Source organism: Filicampus tigris, chromosome 1 (genome assembly GCF_054856515.1).
Source record: "Filicampus tigris isolate MCC_2025a chromosome 1, RoL_Ftig_1.0, whole genome shotgun sequence".
NCBI lineage: Eukaryota > Metazoa > Chordata > Actinopteri > Syngnathiformes > Syngnathidae > Filicampus > Filicampus tigris.
The window spans coordinates 13029302-13051543 of record NC_141217.1 but is presented as its reverse complement, the minus strand read 5'-3'; the positions used below and the strand labels follow the sequence as shown (position 1 = coordinate 13051543).

The 22242-nt window shown below is 42.5% G+C and overlaps 4 protein-coding genes and 1 long non-coding RNA gene across 7 annotated transcripts; 2 read left to right on the top strand and 3 right to left on the bottom strand.

Annotated features, from left to right (window-relative positions):
* Positions 1-114: 114 nt before the first annotated feature.
* LOC147152828 (uncharacterized) lies at positions 115-7976 on the bottom strand. 3 transcript variants are annotated; one of them, XM_086029184.1, is made up of 9 exons: positions 7496-7976; positions 3713-3899; positions 3507-3629; positions 2337-2569; positions 1617-1751; positions 1209-1396; positions 1032-1111; positions 851-934; positions 115-447 (listed from the first exon to the last, which is right to left on the bottom strand). In XM_086029184.1, exons 2-9 carry the CDS (start codon positions 3897-3899, stop codon positions 284-286), a joined length of 1194 nt encoding a protein of 397 aa, XP_085885310.1. In that variant the 5' UTR covers positions 7496-7976; the 3' UTR covers positions 115-283. The 3 variants fall into 3 exon arrangements, with proteins under 3 accessions (XP_085885310.1, XP_085885228.1, XP_085885144.1); XM_086029102.1 differs by lacking the exon at positions 7496-7976 and adding an exon at positions 4498-4790; XM_086029018.1 differs by lacking the exon at positions 7496-7976 and adding an exon at positions 4319-4455.
* setdb2 (SET domain bifurcated histone lysine methyltransferase 2) lies at positions 4669-12014 on the top strand. The gene is made up of 11 exons (XM_086028771.1): positions 4669-5149; positions 5444-5489; positions 5650-5763; positions 5852-5947; positions 7504-7622; positions 7726-8013; positions 9040-9365; positions 9777-9946; positions 10241-10605; positions 11601-11689; positions 11768-12014. The coding sequence occupies exons 2-11, from the start codon at positions 5459-5461 to the stop codon at positions 11946-11948; spliced, it is 1779 nt and encodes a 592-aa protein (XP_085884897.1). The 5' UTR covers positions 4669-5149; positions 5444-5458; the 3' UTR covers positions 11949-12014.
* Positions 9774-13027, bottom strand: LOC147152826 (uncharacterized). The gene is made up of 2 exons (XR_015086639.1): positions 12977-13027; positions 9774-10455 (listed from the first exon to the last, which is right to left on the bottom strand). It is a non-coding gene; the product is annotated as an uncharacterized LOC147152826 (long non-coding RNA).
* Positions 13028-13511: 484 nt separating this feature from the next.
* Positions 13512-16865, bottom strand: ssr4 (signal sequence receptor, delta). Its single transcript, XM_086042822.1, has 6 exons — positions 16664-16865; positions 15991-16109; positions 15724-15798; positions 14272-14361; positions 14129-14194; positions 13512-13852 (listed from the first exon to the last, which is right to left on the bottom strand). Exons 1-6 carry the CDS (start codon positions 16713-16715, stop codon positions 13748-13750), a joined length of 507 nt encoding a protein of 168 aa, XP_085898948.1. The 5' UTR covers positions 16716-16865; the 3' UTR covers positions 13512-13747.
* A 321-nt stretch (positions 16866-17186) lies between these two features.
* Positions 17187-21478, top strand: naa10 (N-alpha-acetyltransferase 10, NatA catalytic subuni). Its single transcript, XM_086028658.1, has 8 exons — positions 17187-17392; positions 19319-19417; positions 19491-19549; positions 19626-19671; positions 20001-20116; positions 20195-20239; positions 20499-20583; positions 21038-21478. Exons 1-8 carry the CDS (start codon positions 17372-17374, stop codon positions 21203-21205), a joined length of 639 nt encoding a protein of 212 aa, XP_085884784.1. The 5' UTR covers positions 17187-17371; the 3' UTR covers positions 21206-21478.
* The last annotated feature ends 764 nt before the right edge of the window (positions 21479-22242 follow it).

Here is a 22242-nt window from a genome sequence, read left to right as displayed (position 1 = left end):
CTTTGTTGGTATTGTTTCTTCGGACTTTGGAGCCAACAGTTTTCCACAAACACGTTTTGGTCACGTCTAGTATTCAGTCAATGCGATTGTAGACACAAACAGAATGTTTTCTCATTAATTATTGACATTTTTAATTCACTCATGGCTACAATGAGGATATATGTTTGCAGTGGTTCCATCCAAATCAAATACATTTCAATAATGGAGTCCAAGCAGATCCTTGCATTAGTAAACCAGAAAATAGGAATGGACAAATTGCTGACGTGGTGTCTTTGGATTGGTGTCATACTGGAGATTGTCCGTACTGCAGACATTTGAGTATGTCCGGGATATACTCCTGAGCATCCCTTAACTGGTCCTTCCAGTCCTGTGGGATGGTGGACTTGGTGTACGATCCTCCTGCTCCCAACAAGGCCCCAAGTGCAGCTCCACGGTTACAGTTCTCTCCTGAAAATGAGCAGTATCTACATCTATTAAATCATGGAACCACCTGAATCTAATCACATAATTGTCAGAATGTGATTCAGTCATTAAAGTGCAAATCAATACAATCATATTTTTTTCAAGAATAAGTTCCCATCAGGCCCACTAGTTGAAACACAGCATTCTGATTAATATTGGTTTTGTGGAATTGGAGTTAATCAGCAAAATCCACCCGTTTTTAAAATGGCCGCCCCCAGAGATGGCTAAAAACGGGTGGATTAGATCTTATTCTACAAACGCAATATTTATCAGAATGCCTTGTTTCAACTAGTGGGCTTGCATTGAACATATTCTTGAAAAAAAATGTTTGTGCTGACTTTCGTCTTTAAGATCGAATTCAAAATGACTCTTAATCTTGCATTCAAACCTCCACAATTGGTGTTGGCCAGTATTCCTGCTGTAGGGTCATCATGAAACTGGTGAGCAAGGTAAAACATGCTGCAAAGAGCTCCTGGAGGGTCACAAAAACATTTCATAAGATTACAAAAAGAATGTCACACTTAGGAAGGAAGACAGGAAGTAAGTAATCAGGAGTGGTGCGCTGGCACCTTTTGTGTAGCACGCCAGGCCGAGGCTACTGACAGCACTCTGATGGACCTGCAGTCGTTCTTCAGACGCTTCTGGAAACCTAGAGAAAATTACTTATGAAACATTTTCTAGAAGCCGGACGTGGAGCTGTGAGGCAAAAACACACAGAAACATGTCGTATGGTTGTAGGTGCGCACCTAGCAGCTTGCCGACTAAACTTCTCGGAGGTGTCCCACGCTCCCAGCGTCCTGAGGGCGAGCTCGGCCTGCTGACGGACACTGGCACCCCCCAGCACAGCATGAAGTGCCCTGCTGTAGATGGATACGTACTCGGGCACTTTTGGGTGGGGATGGGAGAGTTTCACAACGTCAACTGCAGCACAGACCTGGTGAATCAGAGGTCATGAGAGGGATCCAAGAATCAAGTTATGCTCTCATAATTTCACATGTTTGTAAGCAACAGGCGCCAGGGTACTTCTTCCAGTGGGACAAAATGCAAGTGACGACCAATGGAAGGTTTGGAAACTGGTGGTGCCATCGGAGCTTTTTCCACCCAGACGTACGGGTGACATCATGTTGCTTTTTCTCATTGAGTGTGCCACTCACAGCTTGCTCCTCATTGGTTGAGGCTGACAGCAAAATGAAGGGAAGGCTTATGGTAAGGCACCCGATTGCATCCAACTGGCTGTCCGGATGCGACCTTAGCTTCTTCTTGGAGCGCTCTTCCGCAAATGTTAGAACCTTTATAAATTAGAGAAAGGGAGTTTGGAGAAATTGCCGGTGTAATTATTAACATAGCTGATTAAATAGGGAAATCAACCCAATCTTATATTTTTCAAGAATATGTTACCAGCAGGCCCACTAGTTGAAACTCGACATTCTGATTAATTGCGTTTGGGGAATATAGCAAAATCCACCTGTTTTTAGCCATCTCTGGGGGCGGCCATTTTTTCACTTCTGTTGAATGAAAATTACATCACAACTGCTCAGGGCTCAGATAACGACCAATCACGACTTAGCTTTAGAAAACAGGTCAGCCGTGATTGGTCGTTACCTGAGCCCTGAGCAGTTGTGATGTCATTTTCAGTCGACAGAAGTGACAAATTGCCACCCCCAGAGATGGCTAAAAACGGGTGGATTAACTCTTATTCCACAAATGCAATATTGATCAGAATGCCCTGTTTCAACTAGTGGTCTTGCATAGAACATATTCTTCAAAAAAATATGCTTGGGTTGACTTCCCTTTTAAGTCATTTTCTAATAGTCAGTGTGATGTCCGCGCCTTTCGCCATAGCTCCAAAAATCCTGACGGAGCACATTTAGTACCTCCTGACTCGAAGTCGGCTTGCTGTCCTGCCATTCTGAAAAGAAGGATCGGTGATAGGACTCGGCGTAGGTGTCGCCGTGTGTGCCGGGAGTGGTCAAGAAGTGAACGTAGTCTGCAAGGACGGCAGCTCTAGCGTCAGGATGCGAAACGTCAGCAAAACCACAGCTGGCCAGCGTGTGAGCGGCTCGGAGGGCGCACAGGACATTCAGCGTGTTGTTACCTGCCTTCAGACCTGAAATTTATGACGGAATACATACTTATATAAATATGGAAGCCTTAGACCCGTTCACAATGCTTGTAAACAATAAGGGGAATAATTCCAGGTGGCAGAAAGGTAATTGACTTCCGCTAACCTAAGCTGACAATGGATGAACGAATCAAGGGGTGGGGCCGGTGCAACTGGGGATGGCGGAGAAGTGAGTGTGCTAGCTTGTGTTTGGAGGCGTGCACAGCAACTTGATAACTATGAAAAAATATCTATGATGTCATCACATAATCAACTCAACTTTCATCACTGAGGGTCGATGACAAAAAATTTGAAGTTGTTCCACCTCAAGTAGCCACTTCTAGAGGGACAGATTGGGAACCAAACCTCCATTATCAGGTTTGTGGAAGGCATTAGCAAAACATGATAGTTAGCCTGCTAGCTAGAGTAAATTCTACAGCGCAGCTTTCATTTCAGCATCAAAATCTGTTCAACGAAAAGTCAATAAATTAGCCAGCCCCTCAACGATCTTGTTAACTATTTCTGATTATTGTGATGCCATAGGCCACATGTGTCAAATTCAAGGCTCCGGGGGCCATATTCAGCTCCTGACATGATTTCATGTGGCCCGCGAATAGACAAATCATGTGTTGACTTGACATGTTTTTTTTTAATTGTCTTCACTGTGAACACAACATATTCGATATTTCAAGCATTTGTTACCAATCCTTCCTTTAAAATACATACAGAAAAATAGTTGAACAAACTATTGACTCGCTTCTGATTTCAAAACTAGCGATTCATCAATTAGTTGTGTATGAGGCCATCATGCATGCACATGGGTTAACATTCGTAACGGCCCTCCGAGTGAAATCACAACTACGACGTGGCCCGCGACAAAAATTGCATAGGCGATCTCTTGGGCTTTTGCCACCCAGAAGTGCGTATGACAAACAGACGGTACCTTGATGATAGTGGACGGAGCCACTGCGAGATTTCCAAAAGCTCAGTTTGTCATGAAGGATGACATTACCCACCACCTCCACTTGGTTGGCAGCAGACGTCCAGGAAGTGCGGCCACTACCAGCTTCATCCAGTGATGACAGTTAATCACATTTTTGAAGAAACGTGGGTATAAACACTTGAAAAAAGAAGAAGACCGATCCTCACCGGTGTTGGACAGGCTGAGGATGCTGCTTGGGTGTTTGACTCTGGGCGAATTGAAGCCAGATATCCACCCTCCAAAGTCTCTCCCGATGTCATTGATGTTGTAGTACCAGTGGACGGGCATGGACATGGCGTCGGCGGCACACATTGCCCATAATGCCTCACGCACTGAGCTCCACACTGCAGTCATCTACCACAATGCAATTCTTTCAGAAGTTATTCATCATAACAGCAGCGAGTTAGAACCACTAAACTTCTTTGATGTATCAGACTTTAAAATACACCAACTCCTATCCAACATCTTGCTCTAATCAGGTTTATTTCATTGAGTGCAAGCGGTCCTACTCCTGTATGGTGCTATGATTGTGATAAATTCAGTAAATATTATAATACGGTATTATGTAATTCTCTTGGGTAGTAATTAGCAACTTTTAAAATATGACGAGAATTACATTTTTCTGAAATTGTTTCTAAAGGGTGGCACAAAAACGGGGACTTTTTAATAATCCAATAAAACCAAGGGTGATGGAAGAAAAACATCTTATTCATAGTGATTGAAACTTTAAACCATGCCGTTTAAGAAACAATGATGGGATTTTTTTTAATTACCTTAAGTACATGACGTCCTCCCTTACGAATACATTCAAAATTTACCGATTTTGCAGTCATACTGTAGGTTTATTTAATCGATTTTTCTTTGATGCCCCTATCCCAACTAGACCCCTCCCAAACGTATATATATTTATAAAAGTATCACAATTAATCACACAATTAAATGTCTAACTGACCTCTCATAGACACTCTTTTCCTTTGCATCGGATCAGACTTGTGTAACTTTACGTTTCAGACTTGTGTAACTTGACGACGTCGATCTGTTACGAAAGCATACCGCAAGCATCACTGCATACACGACAACGTTAACTTTTCGACAGATCTACTGTGCTAAACTATACCAAACATCGTAGTACAGATTTTCCGCCGGACTAAACAGCAGCAAGCCTCGCACATTCCGTACACTACATTTGTTGTTAACTTGAACCGTGAGAACGTAGTTACAGTGCAGTTGCTACGGTGGCTGACAAATGTCGAAAGGAATATATGTATTACCATTTTCTCTTCGCAGTCCCCACAAAAAACGGCCGATTTTAATGCAATTTATATAAATATTACCTCTAAAAAGAAATGTAAAACCATCCACCAGTGGGTGCAGAGAGATTAAATAAATTGATCAAATATATAACAACCTTATCAGTCAACAGGAACAGTACACTTTTTTTACGTTTACCAATGATTTTTTTTGGGGTTAGGTTAGCGACTTGGTTTATGAATATCACGTTTTGCCAATTGAATGTAAAGACGTGTTTAACTTCCAACTGTATTTTTTGTTTTGCTGTATGATATCCAGTAGAATATCACAATGTCTGCCAGACCAAGTTCAGGGTATGCACGGACACGGAAGCCGGCAGGCGCATTGTTTATTTGAGGAAGAATCGATTGCTAATACAACATGTATTTCTCTTTTGAGTCATATATTAAGTCACAGACAAACTGTTTCATTTAAGCTAAGACAACAGTATCTTTTCACGGCTATTTCAATAAACGGTCGCCGTTGAGTATAAGTGATGTTGTAATTTTAGCAGCTAATGCTACCCAGTCGGAGACGCGCGCCTGCTAACTTAGCGGTTATTGCAAATTGACTTCAACTAATATTTAAAATTATTATAATTATAATAGTTCGCCTGGATTCAAATGGAGGATTCGTTCGATCCTCGAGATGTTGGTGAGTTTTTTGGGGGGATGAAAGTAAACAGTTGTATACGCTCTGGAAGAAATTTAAGCCTTTTTAAAAAATGTTATGTGATATAATTTGGTTGGACTGATTTATTGAAGGAAAACAATTACTTTTAATTTTACTGTATACCTCTTTCTGTGTTTCACAGATAGGGCCAAAGCTTTCTGGGCCAAGCAGAATGTGGATCAGGTGTTTAGTGTCATGGTCAAGCGGCTGGACCACCTGAGGGAAGTCCTGAGGGCCAACGCTGCAACCGACAAAGGTTTTCTCTATCTGCTTATCTTTCCTGGCATTTAGTTTCCTTCCCTGGCATTTAGTTTCCTGTCTGATTTTTGCTATTGTTTCATTAGAACGGGTTGAGGCTTTGAAGCTATTCGAATGTCTGGAGTGGACGGTTCTGTCTCCTGCATGCGAAACTCCGGTGGTTCAGCTGGTTGTTGCTGCAGGTACTCATCGACGCAACACTTGTATACTGTTCGGGTCAACTTTTAACCGTTTTGACATTTAAAAGCGATGAAAATACAGCAAATGTCACTCTTTCACAGTGAAATTTGATGTATTTTCCCGAAGTCGCCCAAAATCCCCCCCGCCAAAATAAAAAAATTGAACTGTCATGACTTCATAAGCGTGCTACAATTTTTTGGTTTGTACTCTGTGTTGGTCAAATCTGACCATGTCTAACATAATGGATTTCAAATTAACCGGTGTGTTTTGAATCAAGGAGGAATTTGGCAGTGGTGGGAATCTTGAAACTGTACATGGTCCCTGGCACAGCAGAAAGTGTTCAAGTGTTTCCACCACATTTGCACAGGTGTAGCATTTAATACTAAACAAAGTATCACTTTGAGGAAGAGCTATAAAATCAAAGGCCATTGGCAAATGGAGACTACTGAGATGACATTTCAGGTTATGGCAGACAAACATACAGTGAAAAGGTACTTGAATTTATTTTCCAAAATGATAGGACAACACCTGTGATTGTAGAATTTTGTATCCAAAACAAGTGTAAAACAAAACAAAAAAAACACTTTACATTTCCTCTGAAACAGAATAAGGTATAATCATTTATTAATGTCAGATAGCCTAAGAATACATTTTGAAAGTTCTGTAGTTCATAATTCGCAGAGCGGGGCGTTCTGTCTCTGTGACGGACCAGTCCGTCTAGGGCTGTTCGATTTTGTCTAATAAATCAATGATTAGTGCAAAACTGTCACTGTCAATAATACAATGCACTGTCAAGCTTTAGTCCGGATGCATAGTCCAACTGGACCAGAGGTCTCTTGTAGAGGAGGAAAAAAAGGGAGGACTTTCAGACGTTGAGTTACTTGCTCACGGGTTGTATTGTACATGCGGGGCACACACTACACTACAGATCTATGTTTGCCCGATTTATTAACCAAACGGTCACTTGCCTGAGCAAATAGCAGAATTGCCGGTATAGCCATGGATGTTGTCGTTGTTTCGGACTGCGCGCTCGTGGGAGGAAGCGGAAATGCAGAGGAAACTACGGTGGCTTGGATACACCAAAAATAACAAAATCGAACGTGTCGATTTGAACGTTTTTAACATAGTTTTTTCCAGAAAATTCGGTTACGGTTCAAAATCGCTTAATCGAGCAGCTCTAGGTCCGTCTACCCGTCAGTGACGGACGCCCGTTTTGGTGACGGTTGACGAATGACGGGAAAAATTTTAAAATAGATGGATTAAGCATAGACTGAAACCCTTTTATTTAGTCGGCCATTCGTCAGCAGTCCGTTATTAGTCTATGTTTCTATTACCGCGGAAAAGTAGACGAATGACAGACGACGGAAGGGTACCCATGCTGCAGACGGATGACGGACACTCAATTTTTTTGTAAAATGCCCGGATCTGATCATTTGATAGCCGATTATTATAATATTACATTACATTTGCCTGAAATCTACTATGTGTGCATAAAAATTGTACAATGTTTAAGGGTTAAGGATGTCAAATGAACTCATGATTTTCTTTACCTGCTCAGGTAATAAGCGGGAGCACCGCTGCCCCACGCCCACACCTCCTTCGTCAGCCGTTGAAGATCAGCTACTGCCTGCTCTGCTGCCCATTCAACCGCCGTACAAGCTGCATGTGTGCCGCAAGGTAAGGTCAAACTGAATCCCTAGACGAGGCCACCAAGGGAGAGGGCCCTCGGCCTCGTCAGCAACATTCACTTGCTGGTCTGAGGCTTCCCTTCTCCTTCTAGATGTGCCTGCCTTCTTTACAAGGCATGCATCAGGCCACCCTGCTGTATTGGGCTCAGAACCCGCTGAAAGTCCCGTTGCTGTGCAGTTTCAAGAGGATGGTAGCCAGGCCACTGATCTCAGCCAGTGAGGGCGGGGCCAGTGACAATCAGCAGAAAGATGGCAAGGATGAGGAGGAAGATGAAAGCCACTGGGATGTCATTTACAAAGCTCCTTGTGGGCGCAGCCTCCGTGACTATGACGATGTGATGCGCTTCCTGTTGGCCACAGAAAGCTACGATGTATTACAGGTCAGCCGCTTTGAATGGAAAATACATGGAGCAATAGTAGTTGAAAGTCTGTCTTTTGTTGAGTTGATACAGTTTTGCACAACCTCTATCGAGCCAGTTGGTCAATTATAGCTTCTGCCATGTAGTGGAAGATAATTTTATTGCTCTGCCTGTCACTAAATGTAACTATCAGATGGAGATACATTATGTTGCAGTAAATACAATACAATACCAAAAATCACTCAAATTTACTTTATAATCTGGAGAAATATGTAGTCAGAGGGATAGCTGGGTTTTGGTTAAATAGTTACTTAACCGAACCAACACAATTTGTAAAAATGAATGAACTTGATGTTGCTTGCGGTGTCCTCCAGGGATCAATGCTGGGCCCTCAGCTGTTCAACTTAATTCCTATTCATTGTATCTAAATTATTAATACTGACATTGTTCGCAGACAGCACAAATATATTCTACAGTAGTGACAATCATAATGAATTTGCGAGTACAGTAATTGCGGAACTAAAAAAAAAGGATGGATCATAACAATGTAAATGAAACTAAAGTATAGATCTATAAGGCTGTATTTATAGTAAATACTAATAATCCGTTTATTCAATCAAACTTGACCTTAAGAAATATTATGCCTTGTTAAACTCATTTAAAAGCTTTAACAAATCACTACCAATTAATGTCCAACGTTTTTGGGACTTGGAGAGCTATACTCCACTTCCATCACTATATGTAATTATCGTTGAAATATACTGTACTCTAAATAATGCATCGTGAGATGGGGATGGGAATTAATACGTTTTTTTCTTCCCACTCCTTTTTTCCAGCAGTACACATAGATTTGATTTTATTATTGCTAGTGTACAGGGCAATGACTATTTTGCGTTGATCTTTTTTTTTATTAATTATTCAATATGCGCTATTGTTGGATTCTTGTTGACATGAAATGTTTTGTTTGAATCCCTTCTCTAACAGCCACCAAAACCTTTTTTTTTGTGTGATGGACTTTCAAATGATCCGTCTTGCTGTTTCCTCCAGCTGGACTATTTCTCCTTCAACATGGCGGTGCAGTTGGACACTCACACAGTCCACAGTAGTCAGCCGCCGGAGGTAGACCTGAGTCGCGGATGTGAGCCGACCCCAGTGGAGCTGTGTGTGGGCCCTGGCGATTCCCGGCCATCTGAATTCCGCTACAGGAAGGACCGCTGGCCGCATGGCTGCTTCCTGACCCGCGGTCCCGCGTTTGACGCTTGTTGTGAGTGTACAGATGGATGCTTGGACGCACAACGCTGCGCCTGCATCGCCATGACAGGAGCAGGCAACCATTACAACTATCAGAGGCTCTCCCGCCCTGTGGCGTCCGGGTGAGTTGACCACAAACAGGGTGTAAACACCATCAGTAAACCGTCTGTCATTTCAGCTTCCCAATGTTTGGCACCAGACCAGCAACTGGAATCATAATTTTTTTTCTGCAGTTAAGTTGAAATAATTTCCTGTTTTTGAATAAAGCGATGGAAAATAAATACATTTTTGTTTAATTCGATTAATCGACAAAATAATTCACAGATGAATCGATTATTAAAATAATAGTTACTTGCAGCCCGACACTGAATATTTTATTAGAATATAACGGGATTTTTTTGTATGGTATAGTGTTTGCAGTGTTTTTTGATTTTCTCAGTTGTACCCCAATTTTATGGTGTGTGAATGTCAATAAAGGCAATAAAGGCTTTCTGTTCTGTCCTTTTTTTTTTTTTTGGAATGTATAACGACAGGTTGTTTGAGTGCGGGCCGTGGTGCAGCTGCGATCGGGCTCGTTGTCAGAATCGACTTGTCCAGAGAGGAATCCGAGTCCGTCTTCAAGTTTTCCTGACGGAGCATTGTGGCTGGGGTGTGCGCTGCTGTGATGACTTGGATGCGGGGACCTTTGTATGCATATATGCCGGTAACACAAACGATACTTCTTAGGCTACGTTCACATGATGTCGCCATGGCGACAACTTTACCCCATTTGTCTGAAACATAATGCGCTGGGGGATTTTGCTGTTTTTGTCTCCTTTTTCTTTCTAATTGTTTTCATGGTCTGTCACGGTATCCATGACGCATTATGTTAGGACGGGGATACTAAGTCCCAGAGGCTCAAAGGCGCATTACATTTCTGCGCTTGAGTAAAAATAATTTGTTTCTGAATCTGAATTGCCATTCTTCAAAGTAAAAGTATATGTTTTGACATCCCCAGGCGTGATCCTGCAGAGGGTCCAGCGACCCATTGAGCCTCCACCCCCGAAAATGAACAGAGTGGACTTGCCATCGGATGACGAGGTGGAGGTGGTCACCGAGTGGCTGGCACCCCCCGTACTGGAGGGGAGCAGTTTGATGGAAAACCCTGACCCCCCAACTTCGCTACCACTGCATGTTCCAGTAATCCAAAGACCCGCCGAGGTCAGCACGAATCTGAACAAAGACAAGGCGAAGAAAGCTTTGGCATCACCAAACAAGGCTGACGGCAACGGCAATGAAATGAGTTTGAAGACGGTCGCAAACTCAGAGGACGTTTATTTACTGGACGCCAGAAAGGAAGGAAACGTGAGCCGCTTCCTCAACGTAAGTGGACCACAATACCAATAAAACTAAACAAAGCTGGCTAGCCTAAAATAATTGCAGTTTAAAATAATTTATTATTTATGATGTACTGAATACCTAATGTATTTGGGCCAGGGGCGGAGCCATGGGTGGGCCTGGGTGTGCACAGGCCCACACAGATTGACAGCTTGCCCACCCAGTGAGATTCATGAAGAAATGTATATTTTTAGTTTTTAGTGAATCATTATTAAATTATTTTTTAATTTGCGTTTTGTAGTTTTTTTATTTTATTGAATATTAAGAATGGCATAATTGTTGTTGTCTAAGGAAGATCAGTTTGCCATTTTATTATACAATGTGTCGGGAAAGGAGGATTGTGCTCAGTGAGAGAAATAATCGGACCCGCCCTGAATTTTTCCTGGCCCGCCCATTTGCCACACTCTGGCTCCAACCACTGATTTGGTCCACACTCACAAGAAATAAATATACTGCGATAATGTTGTCATTTAGCTATACCTAAACATTTTTAATGGCCTAATAAAAAGTAAAAACAATCGTCAGACATCGGCCATTTCACGTAATCCGCCAATTTAATCGGCCAGCCGAGCAGACTAATCTGTCGGGCCGTAACACTAACAAATGTGGAAGGTCAGTAGCATCATCAGAAGACTCAATGATTGATTTTACTTTTTTGTAACATTCAAATACAAAAAAAAATCCTATACGGAAGCACTGCACTGCTTGCTTCGTGTGAGTGCTATTGCTAAGGTTTTGTGCGATTTCTTTCTCTAAGGTTACAACATTATTCAGAGGAGGCTGTAAGAGAGAAACATGATGACCAATTTACAGGGGCTTAGAAATTATTTTAAATTAGCAGCATCAAAGTTGTGGTGGACAAAGCAAAAAAAAAATTCCCCGCAGAGTTGTTTTAAGGGATTTCGAATGGAACCTTTTTTTCACATTTTCCAAAAGTACACAGCATATTGACCATTTCTGTCTTGTTTGGTCTTCTGCAGCACAGTTGCCAGCCGAACCTTTTCATTCAGAACGTCTTCACTGACTCTCACGACCCTAATTTCCCCATCATTGCCTTCTTCACCAACAGGTAAGACGAGAACAAGTGACAGGCGTAATCTGTACTTTGAGGGGCCTGAATAGATCTGTGTGTGGGTTTGTGTGTTAGTGTGGTGAAGGCAGGCACTGAACTGACGTGGAATTATTCTTCCGACGCGCACACGGTATCGCTGGCCCAACAACAGGAAGTGCCCTGCATGTGTTGCGCTGATGGTTGCCTGGGCCAGTTTTTGGAGGAGAATCTTTGTGAAACATGTGATCTTGGATTTTGTGACACCGTGGGGACGTGAGCACACCACCTTGAAGCCATTTCCACTTTTTACTATGTCGTTTCTTAATAAAAATGTCAAAGTCAACCAGTCGTTTTGTAATTAATAACAACAGGTGGATACGCAGATTATGAACCTTTCCCCACAATGCTAATGTGGTTGTATAATAATCACTGCCATTATTCACAAAATGTATTCCATGTTTGGCTCACGTTTTAACAAAAACTTCAACTAGTCCATAAATCCACTCCCCCGCATCATTACCAGAATCCTCCTGCACTGTCAGTTTGTAAAAAAAATAAATAAATAAAATAACACCCACAAGTTTAGGCTGACCGATGGATGATATGCACGCAGAACTTCCGCGTTCAATGTCGTAAGGCACCGAAGCTTCCGGTGCAGGGTAAACGCTGTAGCAGAGCTCGCTGTTCATGTGATGCAACTCTAGCCCAAGCCCGTAACAGGGACAGGGGTGTTGGAATGTTTTACCGCCCGAATTCTAAAACTACTTAGATCTCATAAAGACGTTATTTTTCTTTGATGGGACAGTTTAAAATGTTTCAAGTGCGTGTAAAAAACCCCAAAGCAAACTATGACCGATCACCACAAAAATACTGTGGTGATATTTTCAGGGATTGAATTAGGCATAAGTGGAGATGTGCTTGTGAATTTTGGTGGCAATTGGTCGCAGTTTTCTAATATTAAGCCTCGTTAAGCTTTTTGACATGAAGGGTTTTACACCGTCCTATTTTGACGGTTTGTGCTTTGGCAATGACGTCATCGCCTTAAATGATTATTACTCGCTGTTTGAGTAGCTATTAATGGTATTTTATTTAAAAGTCTGTTCTGAGTATCTTTAAAATTAAATTATGCACTGTAGCTCCTCTCCTGGGACCACGAGTCCAGAGTCCCGTCTGTTACATGTGGTATTGCATTACCACCGTGTGGAGGTTTTGTGTCACTGCACTTTGTTATATTCAAAGTAGGTCTAAGGTTTATTTTTTTCCGACAATTGTCTTCTAATTCCAGTGAAGAGAAAAGTCTCTTACCTTGCTGACTGTCGGCTGTTACTGCAGTCTTCCTCGGAGCTCTCGCTACTTCCTTGTAACGTAAAAACAGCTGACCTGGTCAGGGAAACTTTCAAAATAAGGCTCCCCAACTCATTTAAGGCTGCGCTCCAAAACCCGCCGCCATTGGGAGGATGGTGTCCTCAACTCATTGAAGGTTTCTCAGTGTGTTTGGGTTAAAAAATAAATAACATCTACCCAATGCATTTCAATGAGCACCAATTTCATGCGTTCCGCTGAAACCTCTTCCGTACTTTTTATCTTCACTCGATAAACTACGATAGAAGCCATTTCGATTCCTGTGTCTTGGTTTGACAGTAAATTTGATATGAAGGAAGTTCAAAAATGAGTACACCAAATCAGGATAATGGTGGAGAAATGCCTATTGGTAGCAATGCTACAAATATAGTAGTAACAAAATGAATATGTAAAGATACAAATCCTATAATAAAATCCATACATATAGCATATCTGCCAAACCAAGTGCAGTATTTAAGATAAGAAATGTACTGTAGACTGGAAGACCAAAAGCACTCCTTTATTGATTTGACATGTCAGCTTACCAAGCAGTCCAGCTTGGCGGCCTGAGAGTTAGAAAAATAACTGATGCAAAGTCCATCTGAGAGCACATACAGACATAGTCTGAATAGAAAAACAACCCAAAAAAAAAATCCAACAGACTGCTGACCGTCTCTGAATCCAAAGCAGATGTTTGCGCCGGTATTCAGTCTCTTAAGATCCGAGCGTGGATGTTTACGCTTGGATGGTGTTCTTGGCGCTAAAGGCCACGTAGTAGAGTAGGATTCCCACCAGGGCCGCCACCACTTCGGTGGACACCCACGGGCCGCTCCACGCACCCTGAAACCACAATGGCACAACATCAGTCACATCACAACAACAGTCAGCGCCCTGCTAACTTCCATTTACAACGTCACAAAAGGTGGACAATCGGCGTCAAAAGTGGACACAAAGTCAACTTAACTTCACGTGTCTTAAGTGATACGACTTCTGAAGTTCATCCATAAATTTCACCCAAAAGCCTGATAGCAACTTTTTGGGAGGAGTGCATAACGTTTGCTGGGTGCTGATCTAGATGTAGCGGAAGTGAAGATAAGGCAACGAGACCAGACTCACCCTGTGGTCCACGTTGACTGAGAATAGAGGCTGGATGGCGTTCACGTCTTCATTGTTTCTCTGGGCCTACAAAACACACAAATTCTCATTCCTGACAAAGACTGAAGCTAAACGATTCAAATAGCTTAGCATCTGGCGCTAACCTTGCGCAGCGCGCTGTAGGACTCCTCATCAAAGAACTTGACCTGGTAAATTCCTGAGCTGGCCTGCTTGTGAGGAAGACTCCAGGACACCTAAAATCAAGAAGGACACAGCTATCAGATGGTGAGTACAGTACTCACTATGTGTCAATCAAGACAAAGCATTATTACTAGAGCTATTGTATTGTTGTTGGTGTATTCAAATCACAGTATTTCATTTTTGAAGTAACTTGCCCAACACTGACAAATTCCCATATTAACTAACTTACTAAATCGCCACCCACTGGGAGGTTGTAACACTGACATCTTATGCATGCGCAGTAATGGTCAGCGTTGCTGTCTGTCGTTGCGGTGTGTTCCTCCAGCGTGACGTGCCGACAGCCGGCCGGACGCCACAAGGGGTAAGCGTCTGTCACTGTTGGCCAGCGTCTTTTTGGTCTATCAGGGCCTTAAGACGTAATACGCTTCCATACCAAAGGCGGTGGTAGTCACTATTTTTCATTGTTAGAAAAATCCAACCGGAAAGCTGTTGGCCGGGGGCGGATTATAACAACGTAAACAATGCATTCGGCTATATTCTTCGCTCACGATGAACTCCCACGCAAAGTAAACCTTCACGTTCTTGACACGGTATTGTGAAATACTTACATTGTCAACCCTCGCTCTTGTACTTGTAAGAAAATTAAGGCAGCGAAGGCGTGCTCACTGTTTTCCCGCATTTGTCACATCCCGTTGGTGCTCCGAGCGCTGATTTGCTAGCTAACAGCCAATCAGAGTGACCAAATGTCACGACTGGCGACGCCAATTCAACATGCGTAAACGTCCAGACGCTTAGAGACGGGTTACGACACTACGACGGTGGCCACTACACCAATCAGACGGCGCTTAAAGACGCCACTACGCTTCACGACCTCCGACGTCGGTTTGGTGTATCAGGGCCTTTACACTACTTTACCCACAATGCTTCTGTTTACATCACCCTGATAACCACTACTGCGCATGTGCGTTGCAGATAGGAAAACAGCCAGCGAGAGAAGAGCGGCAGTCTCGAGAGAAAAATAATGTGCCAAATAAATAAATGTATAAATAAACGACGCGTCGACGATTAAAATTAATTGACGACAATTTTGATTGTCGACGTCGTCGTGATTAGTCGACTAATCAAGGCAGCCCTAATGTCAACAGCAGCATTAAACGGTGGGTGTCTTAAATGAGCATCACTGTGTGTCACTTTGCTTTAGATAGAGTGAGTAAAATAGCAAAATTAAGGTAGCCCTCAAATTATATTTACTATTTTTTCTGGCATCTTAAGCGTGCGAGTTTTTCTAACTGTTCATTTTGAATGGATATGATCACTGGCGAGTTCAGAAGTTCGTCACCGACCCGGTGCACAAAGTCTATTGGCACTATAGAAATCAAATTGAAGTGAATGTTAAGAATGTGTCAAAGGCCCACCTGGTACTTGCCAACATCCTGGCCTCTGGTCACAGGAAACTGTCTCCCATTCACATCAGCGTACAGAGTGACGCTCTGCAAAGGGTCACGGTTGTTAATAGTGATTAAATGTTTCCAATGATTATCAATCGCTAGAGACTGTTAGCAATGTGTGGCAACGCTAAGCAGTAGTTATCAATGGTTAACAAATGTTAATGGTTAACCAAGGCTTCACGTTTCTTGGTGAAGTCTCTACTGTGTTTGCATGTCGTCTTGTTGTGAACTTACCTGCGCCCCGTTGGCACAAACCAGGCTGAGCTCCACGATGAACACAGACTCTGCAGAGATGACAGCGTCCGAGGTGGTGTAGACCGACGAGGTGATGGCTGGCTCTGTGCAGCTCTCTCCTGTCCCAGGAAATAATGTATGCATGGTATTTTAACATCTCACATGCAGTATGGTTGCCATCGTAACAAGCAGCCATTTCAAATTGGAAACGTGGATAATACCAAGTGTTTATTCTAAATCCTTAAAATCTGTACTAGTATAATCTTTGCCACTGCTAGTAAGACAAATCAGTTCACTAGTACAATAACTACAATTCTAGTATGGCAAAATTGCATTAGTTGACATCTGTGCACGCCTAATACTGCTTTTGAGGCGCTAGTGTTAACTAGAGTAATTTGTAATGTCCCTAGTACTAGCAGCATGCAGTTGACAGTAGTGGACATTTTTCCTCCTTAGTACCATGTTGTATACTCGTATTCTGAATTGTCTTATTCGAGGAGATGAAGAGCGTCATAGAACATGGGCGTTAAGCCGGATATTAAGAGTATGGAATAAATGCTCAGACGGCTTTCATTGCAACACGGAGTTCCAGTTGTATAGCTCATTAGCGAAATAGCTCCATAGCATTCGGAAAGCTATGTCTTCCCCCGCCGGCTCTAAGCATCTATCTTACCCGAACATGCAACAACCAGTAGGGCGAGGAAAGCAGCAGCTATCCGAATCATTGTAGCTTTTGGGGCTTTGCTCGTGTGAGGTTGAGTATTGCTCTGCAAAAGTTCTAGTGCAACGCTGCTGTTCGGTGACTACGGGCCGGGGAAGAGAAAAGGAAGTCTACTAGTCCACATCAGCAAAGCACGGCTGCCACACGCCAGTGCGCATGCGCTGCAATGACGCAGTGTGTAAAATACACGTCATCAGAAAAAAACGTGGAGTAATGATTTCCATAATAAATACCGAACAAATGAATTGATTTCAACATACTGCTTTAAGATGAGCGTGTTTTACAAAGTAAATACAAACAAACAAAGCCATTTTATGTCGTGCCAAAAATCAAACAATACTCCGGAAACGCTCAATCATTTTCAGTATAGAGTTGATAAAATTCGATGCAATATGTGGCTTTTCAAATTAAAAGCATAGCCATAGCTTGATGTTTGTGCGGTTCTTATTACTTTTAATGTGAAGGGTCCACTCACACAGTCACCGGAATCGGCTGTTGGTATTATGGCACATTTCCATACAAGCTTTCTTCCTTAACTTTGCTACTAGCCAGCCAATTGACTAGTTAGCTAGACCGGCTCATTAAGGTCGTGGTGTAATCATTATTATGAATTGTTTGAGTGCTGTAATCTAGCTAACGCACCACGGGACACCGAGCAAGATGAATATACGAAACGCCAGGGTAAGCATGTCATGCCGTTGACACAGAAGGTTAGCTCAGCTAGCCGCATCACGTAGCTGACTAAACGTGCTGCTGCTGCTAACTCTGTTAGCATTGTGGCCATTGCTGTACTGTATGGGTTGTTTATGTCTGGACGTTGTGCATACATTTGGTGTGTTCTGTAGGTGGTGGGAGGTCTGTATGTATGCGTATATGTTGTATGCATTTAGTATATATTATGCGCAGGAGGCCAAAGTTCTCACACTTAGTCTTACTCGGCGCAAATGTGTAGATTATTGTCAGGAATTCCGTGACGAGGCCAAAGGGCCTCTCCCTTGTTGGGAGATTCGTCAGGGAAAAAAGTATCCACAATGGAATTCCTACACCCCGGTTTGTGTAATGTTTACAGGTGATAAGTGAAATACACCGCAAGGATGGACAGTAGTGTTGGGTCGTTCGCGAACGATTCGTTCAAAAAGAACGAATCTTTTCAGTGAACGTGAGTGAATGGATCACTTCCTGAAGTGATTCGTTCTTTTCTCGGTTCATTTGAACTCAGCCACGCGCATGTTGTCAATCTTCGCGATCGACCAATCAGCAGCCAACGGCAGATGTAAGCGGGATTTACTGAACATACTGCCTTCACGAAGGAATCAGTGATGTCATTTCCTGTTCACCAACGATTCGGTGAGTGAACGGGTCGCTGCGGGAATCAGAGATGTCGTTTCCCGTTCACCAACGATTCATTGAGTGAACGTGTCGCTGCAGGAATCAGTGATGTCATTTCCCGTTCACCAACGATTCGGTGAGTGAACGTATTGCTGCGGGACTCAGTGATGTCATTTCCCGTTCACCGACGATTCGGTGAGTGAACGTGTCGCTGTGGGGATCAGTGATGTCATTTCCCGTTCACCAACAATTCAGTGTGTGAACGTGTTGCTGCCATTTCTCGTTCACGCGAACGAGAACTCCATCCATGCTGTCAGTGAGTGAGCTGAGTTTTGCTATGAATGATTCACGATTCGCCAAGGAAAGAACCGCTCACCAACACCACTCCTTTCGTGCTCGCGGGGACAAGCTTTCCTTGGCATCCGTTTCTCCAAGCTAACGGCTAATGTTAAGCCCATCCAAGTACCGCGGGGAATTGCATGAAAACAAATGAGAGCTCTGACAAACTTAAAGTCCCTTGCCGGATCGTGATCAGGCGCCCCGGTCTGCAGCCGCTGAGACATGACGTTGTTGTGGACATGGGACAACTTTATTTGAAAACATTTATTACAATACACATATGTGCACTTAAATATTATCATTCTTTCTGTCTACTGCAACTATAATGTGGTGCGATCATCATAATGTTGGTTTGCCATTAATTTGCACTTTTCTTTTAGGGGGGATGCGGGGCTGAATGATTCTTTTGAACGATTCTTTTGAACGATTCTTTTGAATGATTCTTTTGAATGATTCTTTTTGATGAATTGATTCTAATGATTCAGTTCACTTAAAAGAACAGTTATGCCCATCACTATTAGACAGCAACCATTAAAGTAACTTCTGCGCATGCGTGAGATGTAATATCCCTCCATACCAGCAGTGGTGGTAGTCACTATTCCTCATGGTTAGAAAAAGACAACCGGAAATCTATTGGCCGGTGGCGGATTATAAAAACATAAACAATGCATTCAGCTATATTTTTCGCTCACAATGAACTCCCACGTGAAGCAAACCCTCACGCTCTTGACACAGTATCGTGAAATACTTAGTCAACGCTCGCTCTTGTACTTGTAAGAAGATTAAGATAGATTCGACTAGTTTATATATTATATTAAAAAAAAGCTAAGTATGTACAAGTACTAACGTAATTGGTCATTTTGGGGCATTGAACAATGCTTTGTTTTTGTACTGCTTGTTTGAATGACATTTTCAATGAAATTGTGTCTTTAATTTCAGCCAGAGGACCTTATGAATATGCAGCACTGTAACCTTCTATGTCTGCCAGAAAACTACCAGATGAAATACTACTTTTACCATGGATTGTCCTGGCCGCAGGTTGTCCACATTTCGTTGTCTTTTTACACTTTTCCTCTTGGTATGTTTAACACTCTTGTTGCCCATGTTTCAGTTATCGTACATCGCCGAGGATGAAAATGGCAAAATAGTGGGTTACGTGCTGGCAAAGATGTAAGTGTGTTTTTACACATAACGTTGCCATCAAACTGAATAACCTTTAATGTTAATGGATCACTTTTTTTTATAGGGAGGAAGACCCAGATGATGTGCCTCATGGACACATCACATCCCTGGTATGTCTGAGCAAGATCTATGCGCTGAAATGAGATGGCTTTTCATTGTATGCTTCAAGTGACACAATTCCTATACATGCATCCGATTTTTGTTCTAATCAAGTCATGGTATCGGATATCCTCAGATTGGAATCAGGCCTCCTTCAAATGTTGTAGATACAAATCTGATACCACTGTGGGCGCAGCGTAAACGTATAATGCGACAGATTGCGTATGAGTTTAATTATTATTATTATTATTTTTTACCGTGCTTGTAAGTCAAATCAGTCGCATCGCAAATCAGCTTTCCCTCTGTGAAATTAATGAGACTACCATTGGACGTCTCCCAGGCGGTGAAGCGCTCCCATCGACGTCTGGGTCTGGCTCAGAAGCTGATGGACCAGGCCAGCCGCGCCATGATCGAGAACTTCAATGCCAAATACGTCTCGCTTCACGTACGCAAAAGGTACCGCACATGTCCTTCATCCAAGATGTCGGGTTACCCGTGCTGTATTTTCTTACCGTTCCGTTGTCCTCGTCGCAGCAACCGAGCGGCCCTGCATCTCTACTCAAACACACTCAAGTTCCAGTAAGTCTCATTCCATCCACTTTGTGGAATTCCCCACAAAACGTTGAATTTTGGCAGCTGGACTCACTTTGGTTATTGATGTTCACCTTTTAAGGTTTCTTCACTTCTAAATGTTAGTTGTGGAGTTCTACTATTTCAGTTTGAGCCCGCGTGCAATTCAACAACCAAGAAGTAGCCAGCATTCAACTATTGCTCAATGTACGTGGTGTATGCAATGCATCACCCACTCCTTTGTTTCCTGTTTCTTGTTCCCGCGCAGGATCAGTGAAGTAGAACCCAAGTACTATGCCGACGGGGAGGATGCCTATGCCATGAAGAGGGACCTGGCCCACATGGCAGATGAGGTACTAACACAATCATTTAAAAAATAATTAAATAAATAAATCACAAGACTAGCGGTGCAAAGATTAATCTGCAACTAATCAATTATCAAATTCATCGATAGTTTTTTGGGGATAATCATTTAATTGTTTGGATGCCCCTTTTTTAAAAATTTTTTTTTTTTTTTACCCGATCTATTCAAGTCATCTGGTGAAAATTCTTCTATTTTTAATATCGCAATATATATCGCAACCCCCCCAAAAATTGCAATGTCATTTTTTTCCAATCGTGCAGCCCTACTATATACTGTTTGAAAAAAATAAGATGCCTTATAAATCTGCAGTATAGTGTGAACGATGAACCGCAACATAGCGGTGCTTCACTGTACTTGCTTGCAGTGATGAGCGTAGATTTTGATGAGTAGAATTTGACTGTGATTGTGAAGGTGATTTTGACTGTGACTGTGGCATCCCTTAGCTGAGAAAGCCTGGCCCCCGCGTGCCGGGTCAGGAGGGGCCTTCCGGGTCCGCCGACCCCGAGAGAGAAAATGAACGAGACAGCGGTGGAGACAGTAAAGAGCTGAGCGAAGTCAGCGAGGCCACCGAGAGCACGGACGTCAAAGATTCCTCTTCGGATTCGCAATGACACTCGTAGGCTTTTTTTTTTTGGTTTAGTTTTTTTAAGGAAAGAAGAGATTAAAAAAAAACAACTAATCAGACTTTATTAACCCCCCCAAGTTGACAATGTGCTCACACAATCATGACGTGATGATGAACATTGACATGCCTGTTTTTTGTTTTTTTTGTTTTTCTTGCTGTACACTTTGGTCTGGCCATGTAACACACTGATTCTAATAAATATGATACAATAGTACAGTTTGATGCCACTATAATTAAAATAAACATATTGGCAAATGAAGGCCTCTTACTGTGCTGCGGCCAATTCTTATAAAAAAAAAAAAATAATAATAATAATAATGCTGATGGACTACATGAAGCTCCGGGCATCAACATAGTTCACTAGCACCAAGAAGGTGCTTTGGTGGCATCTTGTGGCCTCTGGGGTTTATGCGAGCACAAAAAGAGAAAATAGGTTTGTTTTTCAGCAAAAATGGAAGATAGGTTCCCCAACAAACCCACAAACTCACCTGTTTGCAGATTTCAGTGCAGTGGGTAGAGGCTGGGCCTTCTTGTAAATAATGAAAATTCACAAGTGATTGATGCCCCTTGACTTTTCGCTTCGCTTAGTTTTGCCTTTAGATGCCACAAGATGGCAGCAAAGCACGATCCCAGGCACCAAGATGGTGTCAAAGCAGACTTGTGCGTTAGACCAGGCTTTGGCCTTTTTCAACTAATGAGAATCCTCAAAAATAATCAGAGAATCTGTGAATTGCAAGTTTGTGAACATAATGAAATTATCTAAAAAAGGTGGGAATGGAACAGTACTCCGTAAAAAATGCGGATATTGGATGACCCTAAAATGCAATAAAACAGTTACAGATTAACCTAATTTGACCTTCTGCAAACTTGAATGCACACATCCAACCGTTCAGTGTTTCAATACTTTTTGCACAACTTTGCTATGCTCTAACAATACATTTCCTGGTTGAATTACAGTTGATATTGAAATGGTCCTCTTCATCACGCTCCTCACATTTTGACATGAGACCAAGACGACACCCA